At 36.7% G+C, this 21,145-nt stretch overlaps 1 protein-coding gene across 4 annotated transcripts in view; it reads right to left on the bottom strand.

The window, feature by feature from the left end:
• TBPL1 (TATA-box binding protein like 1) overlaps positions 1-21,145 on the bottom strand; it is a 37,809-nt gene that overhangs the window by 6,957 nt on the left and 9,707 nt on the right. For 2 of the 4 annotated variants that reach the window (XM_080806316.1, XM_080806317.1), the window contains 3 exons: positions 3,841-4,019; positions 1,543-1,625; positions 1,319-1,382 (listed from right to left, as the gene is read on the bottom strand). In XM_080806316.1, coding sequence (XP_080662442.1) covers positions 1,319-1,382; positions 1,543-1,625; positions 3,841-3,975 — 282 coding nt within the window. In that variant the 5' untranslated portion in view covers positions 3,976-4,019. The remainder of the gene's footprint in view (positions 1-1,318; positions 1,383-1,542; positions 1,626-3,840; positions 4,020-21,145) is intronic. The other 2 variants (XM_080806315.1, XM_080806318.1) reach the window with 2 other exon arrangements.

Genomic DNA, 21,145 nt, shown 5'->3' on the forward strand with positions numbered 1-21,145 from the left:
AACCCTCCCCCTACCCACCAGAACTTCCATACCTTTCTAGCACCTTCCACCTTAAGGAAGACTGAAGAAGTCAGACAGAAACTCAACTTTTCATCACTGTTCATTCCATACAGCCTGGACCCACCTCTTTGGGGACCACAGCTCATCTTTATCTTTCTTTCATTTACTCATCACTTGCAAGTGATGTAAGAAGTTCATAACATGTACTAAGTTGACTCAAATTTATGCCTCCACAAAATTATATTTGATAAAGTTAACCTGCTAGCGCCAGTCACTTTACATGTGAGAGCCCGCCAAACAGTGCGTACTTTTTGTGGACCAAACCACAGATTTGACACAGCAAGCCAATCTTATAAATGTCCCTTTTTATACAATGTGCATTTTATTTAGAATTTATGTCATTTTTAATACCTCTTATTTTACAGAATGCAGGCTTTTCTGACTCCTTATAGTGTATAGTTGGTGTATAGTTGGAATTAATTATTCATGTGAATTCTTTTCAACTTACAACAAAATGTAGTTATTTCTAAAGCACAGATTACTTAAGTTCGGCATATTTTAAATAATCACAATATCCTGTTATAATGGAGATGTTCTCACTAACCATAATACAAAGGAACACTGTTTACTCTTAGCCATTAAATGCATAAATCTATGCAGGTTCCATTCTAGTATCTTCTTTCTTCTTTATAATTTATGTGATAGCTATCTACAAATAAAAACAAATACATTTTAACTTAATACACATATGCTCTACTCTCTAACTCTCACCGTCCCGACATACCAGTCTTGAGATGATCAAAAACAAGATCTTTTTGGTGAGAAGTGAACAGCCTAGAAGAGTTGAAAAGGCAGTTCACTTGTAAGGCAGTAAGTCTCTTAGTGAGCAAGGGGTTACTGAAAATGCCAAGGTCCTTTACAAGTACTCACATGATTTAGAGTTTGCTACTAAATTTTTGTACTGAAGGACAGTAAGAAAAAGGTCAATCATGAAAAGAGTATCTGTGTGATTTCTTTTTTTTTTTCCTTTAAAATTTTTATTTATTAGAGAGAGAGAGGGGAGAGTGAGAGCATGCACAATCAGGGGGAGCGGCAGAGGTAGAGGGAGAAGCAGGCCATCCTCAAGCAGGGAGCCTTGAGGCAGGGCTCATTCCCAGCACCCTGAGATCACAAACTGAGCCAAAGTCAGACACATAACTGACTGAGCCACCCAGGTCCCCATCTGTGTGATTTCCTTAGTCTATCAAATTAAAAAGTTTAACTCTACAAATTAAATCCTTTAATATTTGTAGTTTGGATGTTTTTTTGAAAATGTTACCTGAAAACCTAGTTTCTGAAGACTGCGGGCTAAACGTCTGGCACCAAATTTAGCTTCTTCTTCACTATGGTTTTAAGGAAAGAAAAAGATTATCAGTTACACAGGAAATAAATTTTATACTGACAAATATGACAAACTGTACACATGATTGTAAGTCTAGGAAAATGTCCTTTCCATGAAGGAAAAATTTTAGAGTTAAAGTAAGAAATCCAATTAAAATTTACCTTGTTGCTCCAGTGCAAATAATTTTTCCTGAGGACCAAATTGTAGCTGTAATTCTAGGTTTTCTCAGCTTCATTAATACTTTCTGCAAAAGAACAAAATAAAACAAACACATGGTTACATACTAAGCATTAATTTTCACTTACGGTCCTGCTCCATGTGGCCATTTTAATAAAAGGGTAACTAGTACTCCATGCTTACCCAAGACTGAAATAAGTAATTGCTCTCCAAATCATCCATTCTGAAGTTAAGTACCATACTGAACACAAAGGACATATTAATTAAAAAAGACATTTAATTAATTAAAAATACAAGGTCTGTATCAACCTCTTACTATATACTTGAAATCAATGTACTACAAGCATGCAAACTTTTCAACTCTCATTCCACCCTGGCCACGTAACTGGAATTTGCAATTTGCATGGATCCTTAAAGATGCCAAACGTATTCAAACCTCAGGGGTTTTGCAGTAGTTGTTAATATTTTCATCTGTAACAGTCTTCCCTCAATATTCTCACTTTCATTCAAGTCTCTCATCAGATGTCAGATAGAGAGCCTTCCCTGACCAACAAAGCACCCATCCCCTCACTGCTCTCACCTCGTACCCTACTTTATTCTGCTTCACAGTACTCATCATTATATTGTATCTTACAGTTGAGACGACTACGACAGATTCAAGTTCAATATACAAATCTTGAGCGTAGGACAAATGTTGGAGCTAGAGATGTAATTTTAGATTCCTTAGATATGAAAGGCATTTAAAGGCTGTGGGTTTGAATGAAATTATCTACAGAGTGAGTATAAATCAGTCAAGGACTAAGGTCCAAGAGAACAATGTGAATTTAAATTTTTACTACCATTTTTCACTTATGGAAAATATCATATGCCCATTATGCATAAGAGATAAATGTTTACTGAATACTGTAACATATAAATGAATTGGATATTTCTCCTTAAAACTTGTTACTTTTCAAGTTTCACCCTTTCTCTGTCATATGTCACATTATCAAACGAGAAAGCTATAATGTCTGGAAGGATAAAATTTAACAAAGAGCCAAATTAAACTTAAAAGATATTATCAAATTTCATACACAAGTGGCTGAGAAACACTGAGTTTATTCTGCACTTAACTGTCTTTCACCACCACCTTATCCATCAATTCAGCTTTTTCAAATAACCTCCTACAAAAAAGGACTTCCCTATCACATGGCTTGCTCAAGTTCCAAAACAGTATTAGGCACTTTATTAACCTTCTTAGCAGATATCTTTATTCCTTTATTTAGGTGACGATGGCAAGACTGATGAACTTGAAAATCTTTAATTGTGGGTCATTGCAATTTTTAATTGAATTTAATTCATCTTAACTTAGTTTCTAGAACTAAGAGCTAATGATAATTTACTGAGGTATACTGGCATCAAATTTTTAGAGCTTAGAGCCTTCATATACATTCATAATTTTCATAATAAATGTATAAGATCTATATCTCAACATCATTTGGTTTATAAAAGCCAGTGAACACACACTGTCCTTTGTAATATTAATCTCAGTAAGGTTAAAAGCAAGTTATCAATGCTTCTATTTTAAATAATACAGGTCTAACAAAAACTAAAATTAATACTGTCCAGGTTAGGATATGAACCATATTATTTTCAGCAATTTATTCCTAAAGAATACCAACTATTTCGGCTAAATAAAGAGGGGTATTAACATATACTACAAAACCCACAACATATATATTACAGCATCATACATATCATACATCATTCATGTAACCAAGAAACTATATATATAAATATTTTTAAAGATTTATTTATTCGAGAGAGAGAAAGTAAGAAAGAGTGGGGGGAGGGCTAAAGGGAGACAGGAACTTAAGCAGACTCCAAGCTGAGAGCAGAGGCTGACGCGGAGCTCAATCTCAAGACCCTGAGATCATGACCTGAGCTGAAACCAAGAGTCTGACACTTAACCAACTGTGCCACCTAGCAGGCCCTAAAAAATTATATTTGAATAAGTATACACCACGTATAAATGTCTCCTTCTTCATTTAAAAGAAATTGAGAACAATAAAATTCTAGTAGCCTCTGAATTCTTTGCTAAGACCTGGAGATGGGGAATATCCAAAAGCTGACACTTCAGGGGAGGAGGGGCCACTTCTACAAGGCTCAGTGTTGTATTCAGTACAACTAGCACATGGTAAGGTGCTCATAAACTATCTGTATAGAGAATATGTTTTAGAATATGATTCATAGCACTATAAAATTAGTCTATGTAGCATACATACCAAAATTTAGATACTTACTCCAACATCACGCTTATAAATTACATTTGCTCCCTCCAAAGCAATCTTCCTTAAGTTCAAATGGCATCTTGTTCTAAAAACACAGACTACATTTGTAATTAGAATGTCCAATGCAACATCACTGTCTGCATCCATTGGGGTAGTTTAAAAACTTAGCTTCCCACCACGAAGATCACATCCTGAGAAATAAAACAAAATAAAGTAAATATTCTGTTAATTTATTTTTCACAAATAATCCTGAAAATAAAAATATAAGAAATTCCATTATTTATTTTTTAAATGTTACTCAAAGCAAATCATATCCCTTCTGTTCCCCATTAAAAAAGTCATTTTTAAAAAGATAACAAACATGTCATATAAAATCTTTCAAAATTTGGGACTAACTTGTATTCCTTATAATTAATAAGGAACTTTTACATGCCAGGAGCCTACCAGACTCATCTCCTGCTCCTTGCCTTTACAACCACTATGTTTCAGATATAGCACAGTTATGGCAATTCTCCAAATATACCAAGTTCAAGGGCTGGACTTTGTGGTCTCAATGTCCAATCATTAATGGTACTATAAACCACCTCATACAACTTGCAAGGATTAAAAAAAAAAAAAAAGACCTACTTTTCCTCTATTTTAGGTAATTGGCTTACTTGCTTAAAGGAGAAATATTAATTATATTTGTTAACAGATTTTTCTCATTTACCAGTCATTCATTCATTATTCACTAATCAAATATCTTCCATACACTGAGGACACCAGAGGATAAAAATGAATAAGACAAAATCTTTTGTCTTCAAGGAGCTCTGGCAAACAGCACAACACAATTTTTGTCAAGATTTCAGTCTTCCAAAATGTACCTTTCAAAACTATGATATGAGCATTTCTAGAAACAATCAAAAGTGAGCCATAGTTTTTACTAAGTATACGACCCTTATCCAGCTAAAAAATGCTCTTGGTCTAGGTTACTATGTTTATTTATTTATTTGAGACAGTGCACACGCAAGCACATAGGAGGGGCAGAGAGACAGAGAGGCAGAGAGTCTCAAGCAGACTCTGCGCCCAGTACAGAGCCTATGTGGGACTCGAACTCACAACACTGAGATCATGACCTGAGCCCAAACCAAGAGTCCAAAGCTCATCTGACTGAGCCATCCAGGTGTCCTTCGTTTCTACTTCTTAAAAAAAAACAGTAATTCAGCTTAACTAACACGCAAAGAGAAAACCAGAAAATACCAATATTACCATTATAATGACCTTTAAAGAGTCACTGAAGCTGCAATATGAAAAACCGGTATTCTTTATAAGGATTCAAATTATTATATGATGAAAATAATGCAGATGCCCAGAGTCCCAATGAAGAAAATTCAAGCTTGTTTTCCTGTCTTTTAGTATCTGATAGAACACAAGTCAGACCCAGCCTTCCAGTACCTCTCTAGGACGATGGAGCATTCAGCTCTGTGGACCACTTCTATCTAAGCCTCACCAGGTTTTCTCATGTTTATGTTCCCTTCAATCTGCTTATCTTCTTGTTTTGTTGTTTTCTGTGTGTCTGGGCAACCTCAAATAATTTTTATGTGCAAGGAGTGGGGCAGGGGTAGCAGTGGATAGCTATATGGGTAGACAGATGCATAAAGAGGACAGAGGCAGTTATCAATACTGATCTTAAACTGTGGGATCAATAACTGACTCATCACTTAACCAGTTATGAGAATGCGACAAGTTATGCAATCTCTCTGGGCCTCGGTCTTCTCATTTGCCTCATGAAATACAGTGCCCTACCAGAAAGTGTTGTAGGGATTACAGACAAGGTATAAAAAGTTAGTGCATATATCTGGTAACAATACAGAGAAGGTATAAAAAGTTAGTGCATGTATCTGGTAACAATAACACAAAAATGATGTTACTATAGATTAAGTAAGTTTAAATCAGCAGGCAGAGCAGAGATACCCTAGTATCGTTTCCCATGATTCTATTAGAACCCAGATATTGAGCCACCTAGACCTCACCATGTCTCCTATGTTGCTATAAAAACTCTGCGCTAACCGTGAGGTGAAGAAGCTCTTAGTTGCTCACCTCAACACCCATCCCATCCTTCCTTCACAGTGAACAGAACCCAACAGAATCTAGCTGGGTACACTGTGGGAGAAATGAATACTCAACATACTTCCAAGGCTCCCTGCTAATGGGTATAGCCCAGAGGCCACATGACCCTGTCATGGTTAATGAAATGTAAAATGAAATGGTTTTGTGTCTTTTGGGAAGAAAAGACTGCTTAGAGTGATCAAACTAAGCCAGCAAAGACCCATTGTGCCTTTCCACCCTTCTTCACTTTTATTGCCTAGAGTCTGGATGTGAGAGCTGGAGCTCAAACAGGCATCTGGGATCATGAAACTATGTGATAAGGACAGCGGAACAGGAAGGAAGACAGATGATGCCTGAATGGCCGATACAGTGAGACTCCTTATTATCACTGCCCTTCCTAATTCCAGACTTGATGACTGTGAGGGAAAAATCAATTTCCATACCGACCCCCACATGTTAGACTTTTGTTATGTGCTGCCAAACCTAATCCTAATGGATATACATCCCATGAGAGAGGCTACAGAAAGCACTACTTAAAGAGAAACTATGAAGACACTATGTCAAATTTACTGTTTCACACAGATTTTTTTTACATCAAACAGGTTAAAACAAATTAAGGGGAGAATACAAAGGCAATATATAGGGTAAAAATAAGACTGGGTATAAAACAAATCTTGGTGAATGCAAAGGAGCCTCAAAATTAATACAAAATAGGTGATTATGTCTGTACTTTAGCAACTTAGATTCTAAAAATGAGGTTGCAGGCATAGTTCATCTTAAGCTGCTCAATGTTCATATTTTACATGAATATAATCTGGCAAGCAGCCTCAGAAAATACTATTGCTCTCATAGGTTTTAAATCAAGGATATATAACATGAAGTCAGTACTTAAAAAAGAAAGTGGCATCCTACATTTTTGAAGCATTACAAACAAACAAAAAACCCACTTCCAATTAATTTATCTATCTTATAAAATAAGGGTGTAGTTCTGGATATTAACAAAGATTCACCCCACAGCTAACATCATACTGAATGGTGAAAAGCTCAAAGCTTTTCCTCTGAGATCAAGAATCAAGGATGAGTACTCTTACCACTTGTATTCAACACAGTATTGGAAATCCTAGCCAGAACAATTAGGTAAGAAAAAGAAAATGCATTCAAAATGGAAAGGAAAGAAGTAAAATTGTCACTTTTTGTGAATGACAGGATGTTAAATATAGAAAACCCTAAAGACTCCACCAAAACAGCTATAACTAATAAATGGATTCAATAAAGTTGCAAGACACAAAATCAATATATAAAATCTGTTCTGTTTCTATACATTAGCAATAAGCTATCTGAAAGAGAAATTTTAAAAAACTCACTTTATAACTGCATCAAAAAGAATAAAATACCCAGGAATAAATTTAAGCAAGGAGGTGAAAGACCAATACACTGAAAACTGTAAGACACTGATGAAAGAAACTGAAAAATAAACAAGAAAATGGATATACCATACTCAATTGAAAGAATTAATATTATTAAAATGTCTATGCCGCCACTAAACAATCTACAGATTCAATGCAATCTCTATCAAAACTCTATTGGTATTTTTCAAAGAAATAGAACAAACAATTCTAAAACTTGTACAGAACCACAAAAGCAATCTTGAGAAAGAACAAAGCTGGAATCTGATTTCAAACTATATTACAAAGCTACAGTAATCAAAATAAAATGATGCTGGCATAAAAACAATAAAACAAAATAGAGTTCGGAAATAAAACTCATGCCTATATAGTCCACTGATTAATGAAAATATACAACGGGGAAAAGACAGTCTCTTCAGTAAGTAGTGTTAGGAAAACTGGACAGCCATATTCAAAAGAATAAAACTACACTATCTTATACCATACACAAAAATTAATTCAAAATGGATTAGAGACTTAAATGCAAAACCTGGGAATTATAATACTAGAAGAAAACAAGTGGTAAGCTCCTTGATACCAGTCTTCGCACTGAATTTTTGGATCTAACTTTATTTTTTTTTTAACTTTATTTATCTATCTACTTATTTATTTGATAGAGGGAGAGAGAGAGAGGCTGTGCCCACAAGCTGGGGAAGGGGCAGAGGGAGTGGGAGAGGCAGACTCCCTCTGAGCAAGGAGCTGGGCCTGGGGCTCAATCCCAGGATCAGGACCTGAGCCAAAATCAAATGCTTAACCAAATGAGCTCCTGATTTTTGGATCTAACTTTATAAGCAAAGGCAACAAAAGCAAAAATAAACAAGTGGGAGATACACCAACCTAAAAAGCTTTTGCTTGCAAACAAAATGGAAAGGCAACCTACAGAATGGGAGAAAACAGCTGCAAATCATATACCCAATAAGAGGTAAATATCAAAAAAATATAAAGAACTCCTATAACTCAACAGTAAAAACCAATAATATGATTAAAAAATGGGTAGAGGAATTGAAGAGACATTTTTCCAAAGAAGACACACTGATGGTCAACAGACACATGAAAAGATACTCAATGCCACACTAATCATCAGGGAAATGCAAAATCAATCACAATGGGATATCACTGCATATGTGTCAGAAAGGGTGTTAACAACCAAAAAAAAAAAAAAAACAAACAAAAAACAAAAAACAAATGTTGGTGAGGATGTGGAGAAAATGGAACCCTTGTGCACTGTTGGTGGGAATGTCAATTGGTGCAGCTGCTATGGAAAACAGTATGGAGGTTCCTCAAAAAATTAAAAATAGAACTACCATATGATCCAGCAATTCTGCTTTTGGATATTCATCTGAAGAAAAGGAAAATGTTAAATTGAAAAGATATATGCACCCTATCTTCATCACAGTACTATTTATAACAGCCAAGATACAGAAACAACCTAGTGTCTGTCCCTCAGTGACTGAATGGATAAAAAAAAAAAAGATGTGGAATAGGTATATATACAATGGAATACTTCTCAGCCATAAAAAAGAATGAAATCTTGCAGTTTGTTACAACATGTATGAATCCTGAAAGTATTATGCTATGTGAAATTAATCAGACAAAAATTTCATTTATATGCGGAATCTAAAAAAACAAAACAAATAACTAAAAATTACAGAGAAGAAACTGGTAGTTGTCAGAAGGGAAGGTAGGGGTTGGGATGGGTGATATGCAAGGGGATTAAGAGATACAAATTTCCAGGTATAAAATAAATAATTCACTGGGGTTAAAAGTACAGCACAGAGAATATTAGTCAATAATACTGCAGTAACTTTGTATGGTGAAGATGGTAACTACATTTATCATCATAAGCAATTTGTAATGCATATAAATGGGGAATCACTATGTTGTACACCTCAAACTAATATAATACTGTATATGTCAACTATACTGCAATTAAAGAGGAGGTTAAAAACCAGAAATACCTATTGGAAAATAAGAAGAAAGGAAACATAAATGACTTAAGCATTTGATCCAAGAAATCAAGTAAATAACAACCACAAATATATAAGGAAGAAAATAATAAAACTAAAAAAGTAAACATGGTAGAAATAAAAATTCAACTCAAATTTTAAGATTCTAATAGATTTTTTATACGAGTATTAATAATTTTCTTCAATTTTTTGTACAGTATAGTAAAACACATATATTAGTTACTATAAGAAAAATAAAGTTAATTCTATTTTGATTTCAATTATTATCAATAACTTTCTCACTGCCCATCGTTTAATCAGGTGTTCTGTCCTGTGTCTCAGGTAAATGCCTACTATGAGTTGTCAAATATTTTCTTCTAATAAAAAGCAAAGTTCAAAACTGCACCTGTCCTAACTTCAGAAAATGTTATATTTTTAGCTTTTTATTAAATGCATTATAATTGTGGTCAAAAGTACAAACTTCTGGTAAATAAGTAAGTCCTGGGGATATAATGTACACCCTGGTGACTAGAGTTAATACTACTGTATCCTGTATTTAAAAGCTGGTAAGAGATTTTAAAACTTCTCATGACAAGAAAATAAATTTGCAACTATGTGTGGTGATGGATGTTAATGACATAGTGTGGTGATTATTTTGCAACTTATACATATACTGAATCATTAAGTTGTATACGTGAAATATAATGTTACATGTCAATTGTATCTCAATAAGAACTTTAAGTCAGTCTTAGAAAAAAATGCATCATAGAAGTGGAAGCAGCTTCTTCCTCACTCAACAATTTTAGGGATAAGAACAAATTTGTGTTTTAGGTTTTCTGACTCTCAAGCGGTATTTAAAAACAGTACTCAGTTGGGGCACCTGGGTGGCTCAGTGGGTTGAAGCCTCTGCCTTCGGCTCAGGTCATGATCCGGGGGTCCTGGGATCGAGCCCCACGTCGGGCTCTCTGCTCAGCAGGGAGCCTGCTTCCCCTTCTCTCTCTTTGCCTGCCTCTCTGCCTACTTGTGATCTGTGTCAAGTAAATAAATAAATAATCTTTAAAAAAATAAAATAAAATAAAATAAAATAATAAAAACAGTACTCAGCGAACCATCACAAATTTCAACCTTACAGCATTACTTGGAAAACACCGCCACCTCCTGGCTCTTAAGACAAAGTGCATCAAAGACTACAGGTGCACCTTGCCAATATTGTGGATTTGGTTCCAGACCACCATAATAAAGTGAACAACTCAATAAAGCAAGTCAAAAGAATATTCTGGTTCCTCAGTGCATATAAGAGTTGTGTTTGCACCATACTGTAGTCTATTAAGTGTGCAATAGCATTATGTCTACAAAAATCACTATATATACCTTATTTAAAAAGTACTTTATTGCTAAAAAATGCTAACCATCATTTGAACTTTTAGCAAGTCAATCTTTTTCCTGGTGGAGGGTCTTGCCTTGATGTTGAAGGCTGCTGGCTGATCTGCTGGTGACTGCAGAAGGTTGGAGGTTGTGGCAATTTCTTAAGACACTAATAAAATTTGCCAGATGGATTGGATCTTTCTTTTACAAAGAGTTTCTCTATAGCATGGGATACTGTTTAACAGCATTGGACCACTGTTAGAACTTCTTTCAAAATTGAGAGTCAATCCCCTCAATCTATTAAACCTACTACTTCATCAACTAAGTGTATGTAATATCCTAAGTCCTTTGCTGTCGCTTCAAAATCTTCACAGCCTCTTCGCCAGGTGTAGACTGCATCTCAAGAAAACTTCTTTGCTCATCTGTAAGAAGCAACTCTTCATCCATTCAAGTTTGCTCATGAGGTTGCAACAATTCAGTCCCACCTTCAGGCTCCACTTGTAATTCTCATTCTCTGGCTTTTGCTACCACAGCTGCAATCACTTCCTCCATGGAAGTCCTGAGCCCTTTAGTCATCCATGAGGGTTGACAAACAGGGTCTTCCAAACTCCTGTTAATCTGGGTATTTTGATCTCTTCCCACGAATCACAAATGTTCTTAATGGCATCTAGAATGGTGAGTCCTTTCCAGAAGATTTTCAATTTCGTTTGCCCAGATCTACCAGAAGGATCACTATCTGTGGCAGCTTTAACCCTATGGAAATGTATTTCTTAAACAGTAAGACATGAAAGTTGAAATGACTCCTTGACCCATGGACTGCAGAATGGCTGCTGTGTTAGAGGCATGAGAATAACATTAATTTCGTTGTATGTCTCCATCAGAATTCTTGGGTGACCAGGTGCATTGTCAATGAGCAGTAATATTTTGAAAGGGATCTTTCTTTCTGATTCCTCAATGGTGGGCTTAAAATAGTCAGTAAACCATGTTGTAAACAGATGTGCTGTCAGCCAAGTTTTGCTGCTATATTTCTAGAGCACAGGCAGAGTAGCTTTAGCATAATTCTTAAGGGCTCTCGGACAATCAGAATGGTGAATGAGCACTGGCTTCAACTGCGAGTCACCAGCTCCATTAGCCCCTAACAAAAGAGCCTATTCCTTGAAGCCAGGCATGGACTTCTCCTCTCTAGCTATGAAAGCCTTAGATGTCATTTTCTTCAATCTAAAGCTGTTTTGTCTACATTTAAAATCTGTTGTCCAGTGCAGCCAGCCTCATGAGTGAGGTCAGCCGGATCTTCAGGGGAGCACGTTGAGCTTCTCCACCAGCACCTGCTGCTTCACCCTGCACTTCTCTGTCATGGAGACGGCATCTTCCCTTAAACCTCATGCACTGACCTCTATGAGCTTCAAACTTCCTTCAGCAGCTTCCTCAGCTCTCCTCAGGCTTGAAGAGAGTTAGGGCCTTGCTCTGAATTAGGCTTTGGAATCTGGTGCCTGGTTTGATCTTCTATCCAGACCACTCAAATTTTCTCCATATCCACAAGAATGCACACATTCATTCGTGTGTTTACTGGAGTAGTACCCTTAATTTCCTTCAAGAACCTTTCCTTTGCATCCACAACTTGACCACCTGGCACAAGAGACCTAATTTTTGGCCTACCTCAGCTTTTGATATGCCTTTCTCACTAAGTGTAATCATATCTGGCTTTTAATTTAAAGTGAGAGCTGTGTAATTCTTCCCTTCACTTGAACACTTAAAGGCCTAATTTCAATATTGTTGTGTCTCAGGGAATGGGGGCTGTGAGGAGAGACAGGGGAACGACCAGTTGGTGAAACAGTCCGACATACACAATATTTCTTAAGTTTGCCATCTTACATGGGTACATTCTGTGGTGCCCCAAAACAATTATGGAGGGACATCCAAGATCACTGATCAACATAACAAATATAGTAACAATGAGTTAAGTCTGAAATACTGAGAGACTTATCAGAGTGCTGGAAAGATGGTGCCACTAGATTTGCTTGGTGCAGGGCTGTCACAAGCCTTCCACCTGCCAAACACACAGTATCTGTGAAGTGCAATAAATCCAGTTATGTCTGTACTACATTTTATATCTTCCATGCCAGGAAAGATATTTAAACTGAAAAGGCTACAATAAACATTGTCATCAAAACAAGGCAAAAATACCCCTAAAATCCAGTAAAAAGCCAAAAGAACAAAACCAAATAAACCTGAGAATATAGAAAAGTAGATTCTAGCTATTTCAAGTGTATTCAAGTGGCATCTGAGGATACTGAGGGAGGGGCCTCCAATGCTCTAACCACAAAATTACCATCCATGATTTGAGCAATGGCAGAAGTAGGGGAAGAATGAATATAGAGCAATTTGCAAACAACACAAACCCTCATGGTCTCCTGGAAATTGTTCTTTTCTACAAGCGAGGCATGCCATCCAAGTAATCTCTTATTCTTTAAGAAGCTCTCAAAATAGCATATTAGGAAATAGACATTTTGTGCCCAGATTCAAACAGATTACTTGACAGTCTCTCAACACATGCCTGTGACCAAGCTAACATTTTGCCTTCTAAAAGACAGTGTTTTTTCACATCTGTTTAATAGCAGAGGAGATAACCTTACTTATTTTCCTCTTCTGGAAATCGGTGGTATCACTGCACCTCTCAAGGTGCTTTTAGGATTAAATACGGTTATCTATGTCCAGTACATAGCACACAGTATGTGTTCATTAAATGGTAGCTATTACTGTTTGATGGATTCACAGGTAGTTGAATTTTATGGTCAGATAGTATTATTTAATGAACTGACGCAAAACCTTAGAACAGTCAAATTAACAAATGGAAAGAGTTGAAATCTCAACAGGTTAGGCAGGGATCAGCAAACTATGGCCAATGGGCCAGTGGCTATTTTGTAAAAAATAGTTTTATTGGAACACGCCATGCTCAAGTATTTACCTAATGGCTATGTGACACAGCTAGGCAGTTATGAGGAAGACCAAATGACCAGCAAGTCTGAAACAGATACTGTCTAGGCCTTAAAAAAAAAAAAAAAAAAAAAAAGTTTCTCAATTCCTGGGCTAGCACAATGAGGCAATAGCAATAAAATAAAATGTAACACTGACAAATTTTAAAGCCCACATTTTTATTAAGATAAACAAAATAACTGCTTGTCATGGTCCTTGACTGAAGGCTGGTTTGAACAAACCAGCTGGAAGAAATATCTAAGAGCAACCAGAATGGATCTGAGTGGTAGATGGTATTGGGGCATTACTATTCACTTCGTTGCATGGAATGATAGAGTGCTTATGGAAACAAATATGCTTATATTTTAGAGATGCATACTAAAATATTCATGGAAGCATGCCATGTATATAATTTACATTAAAATACAAGAATATTTCATTGTCTGAACTATGAGTAACATTAGATTTGGGTATGGTTTCAGATGGTCCCCTAGATGTTGGCACCTTCCTACAGGAATCAAACAAATTGGGACGACCTACTCTGAGGTACAGAACAGATATGGATAGTAGATATAATTGTATTTTAGGACCAAAAAATGCTGTGCTACTATTTAATCTCAACAATTGTTAAAACTAGGGGATAGATATAGGGGTAACCGTTACACTATTCTCTCTACAATTCTGTCTGAAAAGTCTTTAATAAAAATACTTTACTTCACACTAGGTCATACTAAGCCAACATGAAATTGTAATTACTTAGGAAACAAACAAATGAAAGAGGGGTTAGATAGGAGTGTCCAGAGCAAAGAACGTGCGATAGCCTTTTTTTGTGACTGAAACATCTAGAATGTCCTAACATTATCATTTAAAGAGGGCAATGATAACCAGATATCCAGAGGAAAGTAGGATGGTATGAAATATAAAAATAGTGTGTGAGGAAAGTCTCAGGACATTTAGCACAGGAAAGAAAAGACAGCAGTTGTTCTCAAATACCTGAATAAAAAGGAACCTGAGAGAACCAGTTAAAGTCACATGGAAGCAGATCTCACAAAGCTACACCCATAAACAAGTACCTGCAAAGCAGTAGGCTCTGCAGAAGAGAAGTGTCAAGAAAAGGGGCAATGGGGCTAGAGAATTAACCAACAGCTAGGAATACTACAGGAGTCTTCCATTCAGTGGATGAGGAGACTAGGTGGTTTCTAAAATCCCATCTAATTTTAAAATCCCAGATTCTAACATCGTAGAAGCAGACATGCTATAGACACACTTAGGAATTATATACTAAATTCTGATTTTAGTTCTAAAGCTATTATGTTAGTTTAGTTAACATCCCAATTCTCAACTTACCATTTTCCCTTCAACATGCATTTGTGTTCAAAGGGGCAGTAAAGAAGACAGTTGTTAGCAGCACTAAGGGGCAAAGCATAGGCACATGACCCAAATCCAAGCCCTTCCACTCATGTGGCAGCATGCCATTCCATCAGAAGGACATTATCACGCCTGGCACAAAAGCTTAGACTTTAGGGGGCCATCCTTTGGGTTGGCATTTTTATGTTCCATCCACAGGGTTCTATCCGCAGGAAGAAAATTTTACTAACAGTAGGCCTGGCCTCAAAAATGCTTGTACTTTCCAAAGGAAAGGATTATATATTATGCCACCTATATTACATAAAACATTTAACAAATACTCAAGTATGAAGCAAAAAGTATTTGATATACAAAACCATTATCACATTAAGTTAAACAGAGAGTTAAAGCATCTTCATTACTTTTGCGTCTACCGACTATCTATGACTTAGTCTAAATACCAATTCTGAAGACCAGTAAGCAGGTAGCATTCATGTAAAGAACTTGCATCAAAATGAACTGTTAAAATTTTTTAAATCCATATTAAGAAAACTAAAAAAATATTGTTTTTTCTGGAAATTAATTAACAACAACTGGGGCTTTGTCAGCAACTATCTACTTTAAAAAATAGTAAGGAAAAAATATTATGCTTCGGTCAACAAAAATATTTGTAATGGTGCCTAAAAGGTAGTGGAAGAAAATTTAAACAATGCTGATTTTCTGAATGAGTGCTTAGTAAAAGATAAGCCAATGGTTTACACTCTTGTGAAAAAGTTTCAGTTAAACAGATATTTTGTATTTAAGAATAGATCATCTGGGGCGTCTGGGTGGTACAGTTGGTTAAGTGTCCAACTCTTTGGTTTCAGCTCAGGTCCTGATCTCAGGGTTGTGAGATCGAGCACCAAACTGGGCTCTACATTTAGTGCAGAGTCTGCTTGAGATTCTCTCCCCCTCACCCTCTACCCCTCCTGCTCATGCTCGCTCTCAGTCTCTAAAACATATACCATGATCCCAGGGTCCTGGGATGGAGCCCTGCTCAGTGGGGAGCCTGCTTCTCCCTCTTCCTCTGGCCCTCCCCCTGCTTGTGCAGTCTCTCTAATAAATAAAAACTTTAAAAAATATATATGTATATATCATTAAAAAATAATCTAATATCCATCTCATATTAATGTTTAAACAGTAGCCTACTTGAATTTCACTATTTCATTATGTACTAAAACCTACTTATAAAGAAAACCTGGATCCTCATGGAAGCTATGTGACAGTGGACTCGCTCTGAACTGTTCCTACACTTATTTGTAAAATGCACACAACACCATTTACTCATCACATGATTGTTTTGAGGAATTAACGAGCACCTCACAAATCATAATAAGCTCAATTAAAGTAATGCCGTATGAATCAATGCTAATATTAACTTATGTGTTATTACAAATAAGAAGAGAAATAATATATTTTACTGAATACAACTTGAAATTTGGGGAATCAAACTCAAAAGATGAGAAATCAGGTGCATCAATTCCTTATTTTAGATCCATTTCTTTCTTTCTTTCTTTCTTTCTTTCTTTCTTTCTTTCTTTCTTTCAGATTTATTTATGAGAGAGAGAGAGAGAGAAGGCATACAAGCAGGGGGAGAGGAGGGGGAGAGAATTCAAGGAGACTCTCCACTGAGCGTGGAGCCCTACGCAGGGCACAGGGCTCGATCTCAGGATCCGTGATACCATGACCTGCCCCGAAATTGAGTCAGACGCTTAACCGACTGAGCCACTCAGGCACCTACTGGAAAGATTTCTTAGTATTTCAAATAAATGGTCTTAATGCATGATTTTTAAGTAAAATAGCATGTCATTTTCTGATTACATAAAAAATATTCAAAGAAAAGTCATTCACAGTCCTACTAAAGTGATCATTTTTTTTCCTATGCTCGTATAAGCACATTTCTAGGCTGCTGAATCCTTTTACTTATCTGCATATTAAACAAGATTGAGATCACATGTATATGCGGTCATGTCTACTCAACAAAGTATTTTGTCAAAGTCTTTGGCAATCTGGGATATGAGACAAAGCAAAATTAAATTAACTGGTGAGGGTGAACTTCTTAAATACTAATGAGGGTGAACTTGTAAAGTATTGCTCCTCACATTTACTCCGTGTTAACTGTCTCGGATCCCTTGTTCATTTTCCTTCCGAGATTCCTTACTGATTTATGCAAGCTCTTACATGTTAAAGAATATTAACCTTTTGCTTGCTTATACTATTTCTTCTGCTAAAATTCTATTTGTTCTATAGCTCAGCATCACCTTCAATCAATTCTGTAACAATGAACTGGAAATCTAAGCATTAGGCCTCCTTCTAGGGGACAGGGCTCCAGCAAGAAACAAGACCTTGTAGAGGGAATAGCAGGTGTTCTCAGCTCTGAAGTGAGCTGAGAGTATGAACTATTCATACATGAAGAAGGGCCCGCATGGCTAGAGTGGAAAGTGTGGCACAAGATCAGGCTGCGAATGCAGGGAGGGGTCAAATCATGCCTTCTGGGCTATATTAAGGATTTTCACATTCATCCCAAGAGTAATGGGGAACTAGAAAGAAGCAAGAAATGACATGACGTATTTGCTTTTTAAAAATATATCGCTGGCACTTTTGTAATGGGAGAATGGGCTGGATGATAAGAATGGGCAGGAAACTCAGTCAGGGTCTAGTGGAGCAGTCCTGGTGAGAGAGGACAGCAGTGGAAAGCAGGATGGATGAAGATGAAAAGTAGACAGAAGAGTGACATTTTGGGAGATGAGGGAACAGAGCTTTGTGGCTGATATGGGGAAAAGGAAACGGGAGACGGAGGATGACTCCAGGTTTGTGGCCTAAGATACTATGTACTGAGACAGAAACACTGGAGGGAGAGTAGGTTGCAGGAGATGGGACAAGAAGGAGGAGCAAGGATTCTTTTGGAGAAATGTTGAAGGAACCTGCGAGACATCCAAAGGGAGGTCCAGAGCAGACAATCAGATAAGAGTCCATCACTCAGGACAGCTCAGTCTAGATTACAGGTAAAAACTGGAAAACCCTAGTACAGAAGGGAATTAAAACCATGATGGGTAAAAAAAGAAATTAAAGGAACTAAGACATCTGATCCCTAAGACTAAGCGAGGGTATCCCTACTCTTGAGTTCCATTACCATGTTGCTATGCAAACCACTATCCCAGTATTTTCCCACACTACAATAAAATTTCTTATTTATTTATGTTTCCTTGGTAGACAACAGACTCCTCAGAGACGTGATCAAATCTTATTTTTGTACCAAGCCTTAGCACAGGTCCTGAGATACTAAACACATTCCAAAAAATGTCTGCAAGAGCTTAACAGTTTGACTGTGGAAAGCGCCTAGATGTCCATCAACAGATGAATGGATAAAGAAGATGTGGTATATATACACAATGGAATACTATGCAGCCATCAAAAGACATGAAATCTTGCCATTTGCGACGACGTGGATGGAACTAGAGGGTATCATGCTTAGCGAAATAAGTCAATCGGAGAAATATAACTATCATATGATCTCTTTGATATGAGGAAGTGGAGATGCAAGGTGGGGGGGTTTGGGGGGAGGTAGGAAAAGAAAAAATGAGAAGATGGGATTGGGAGGGAGACAAACCATAAAAGACTCAATCTCAAGAAACAGACTGAGGGTTGCGGGGGGGAAGGGGGATGGGAGAGGGTGGTGGGGAAATGGACATTGGGGAGGGTATGTGCTATGATGAGTGCTGTGAAATGTGTAAATCAGACAATTCACAGACCTGTACCCCTGGGGATAAAAATACATTATATGTTTATTAAAATAAAAAAAATTAAAAAAAAAAAAAAAAAAACCAAAAAAAAAAAAAAAAAAAAAAGAGCTTAACAGTTTGAGATCAAAAAGCAGTATACACACACACACACACACACACACACACACACACACCCTAAAGTTTGAGAGCTTAGATTCTGCAGTACATCACTTGGGTTAAAACCAGACTCTACCATTTACCAGTAGTGTGATGTTAGGTAGGTTATTTAATGCCTCTGTGCTTCAACATCCTATGTCTATAAAAAAGAGGTAGGTATGGGGTGCCTGGGTGGCTCAGTGGGGTAAGCCTCTGCCTTCGGCTCAGCTCATCATCTCAGGGTCCTGGGATCAAGCCCCGCGTCGGGCTCTCTGCTCAGCGGAGAGCCTGCTTGCCCCTCACTCTCTGCTTGCCTCTCTGCCTACTCTCTCTCTGTGTCAAATAAATAAATAAAATCTTAAAAAAAAAAAAAAGAGGTAGGTAATAGAACCTATCAGAGTGTTGCAAAAGATGACATTTCATGCAAAACACTTAGTACAGTACTTGCACATGGTAAACATTCATATTTAGCTATTCTCATTGCTACAATTATAATCTCCTTGCTTCATCTTCCATGAATAGAGAAATGCTCAAAAATGGAAAGGATTTCCAATTATTTGTTGTGGTCCTGAAGCTCTGGAACACAAAAACAGATCACGTTCCTTCAAGTCTAAAAGCAAGGGGGTAAAAATAAGGAATATAATTTTGATGTTATCTAGTAAGCAAAATTAGTATTTTAAAAAATAAATTTAGCATTTTTTAAATCCCCAGTAATTATAAAACCATTTCAAACCAAGTGTTGACTGTGTGGGGTTTGGGGCAGAGGGAGAGGGATTAGGAGAGAAAGGGAATAGGAAGAGAGAGGGGAAAAGAATCTGACCAAGTCTATTATGTATAGGTAGGTCTAGCTGTTCCTTGTGTTAGCTAAGTACAGCAAAAACAGTTAGACAGAAGAGTGATATTTAAAAATCAAATTGTAACACAACTGTTTATCATATTTTTTCTAAGTGTAAATTTATTATGTTCATTTCATTTTATTTGTAAGGCATCAATTTTCTCTAGCAGGTCTTGTATGTCTGTATTTTCCCATATTATGGGCTATCATTTCAAAAACCAGTTAGTTTATCACTTTATAGAGAATCTTGATATTTGTCCTAACTTATGCCCATAAGTAGCTATAATTTCTGAGACTAATTAAGCCATTACCTGATAATAAGCTAATAAAAGTGCATACTTTTAAAAAAGATTATTTTTTTCTTTGTAAGTGTACATGTTAACTCACCAGGTGGCTAACAAACCAAATAACCCCTCTTTCAGCTTCTGGTTGGTATTAGGATTGACAACGCATGAAGTTCAAACTTCTCTGTATTCTGCTTTTTAGTCAAGGGTGTGAATACAGGGTGCAAACTCGAACGCTGGAGCTCATCAAGAATTTAATCAAGAGAAGGAATGGCAAGGTGAAAACACAACATGTAGAATTTTCTATTTTGGCAGTTTCCTTGCAACTGCTTTTACAGGTTTACCCCTCATATAAACCAGGTGCTCTTGTGTAGACAACTATTTAAGGTCTATGTCATGAATGACTGCCATTTTAAGAAAAGAAAGGTAAGTTAGCTAGTGGGAAAATAGTATACAGAGTGCAAACTTTTCTGGGTAAAAAACAGTTTTTACTATTTAGTAAAAAAAAGTAACATACTTAAATAAAAGCAAACAGGATTAGAGAATGAATACTCTTTCCACATGTAAGCACCATTAAGAATTCCTTATTTTTCTCAGAGCTGTCAGGTTTTTAATTGATCGGGGGCTGCGTCACTCAAAAACAGTCAGTATGGAGAATGGAGCTGAAGAGTAGAAGAAAGCTGTAACGTTTTTTTAAACTGGAAATTAAGACCTTTGAGAAAGTCTAAAAAAATATTTTAAAACAGCACAATAGTAAAGCTGAGTAATTAGATAACATACAACTAAAAGAAAGGATTCTTACATAGAACATAAAACAAGGGCGATAACGAAGTTTTCTGATTGGAACACCAGTTCTTAAGTATTAAGAAAAAGATAAACAAAATGAAAACTATGAAAAGCCTCAATCCCCCGCGATATTGTTTAACTAACCTTTGTGAGGCTCTAATTTTTTAAAACAGTTCTGAGTTGTTTCTAATGGGCAGCCAGTAGAGAGCCAGTGGGCTGAAACGCCACAATAGGTCATCAAAATAATGGAATTTCCCTTTCAGCAGGTCCTTAAAATGGGCTCTATTCTCAGATCAGGACTGTTTATCATTAGAGAACATCAAGACTTCTG

This window comes from Martes martes (genome assembly GCF_963455335.1).
Source record: "Martes martes genome assembly, chromosome: 6".
Classification (NCBI taxonomy): Eukaryota; Metazoa; Chordata; class Mammalia; order Carnivora; family Mustelidae; genus Martes; species Martes martes.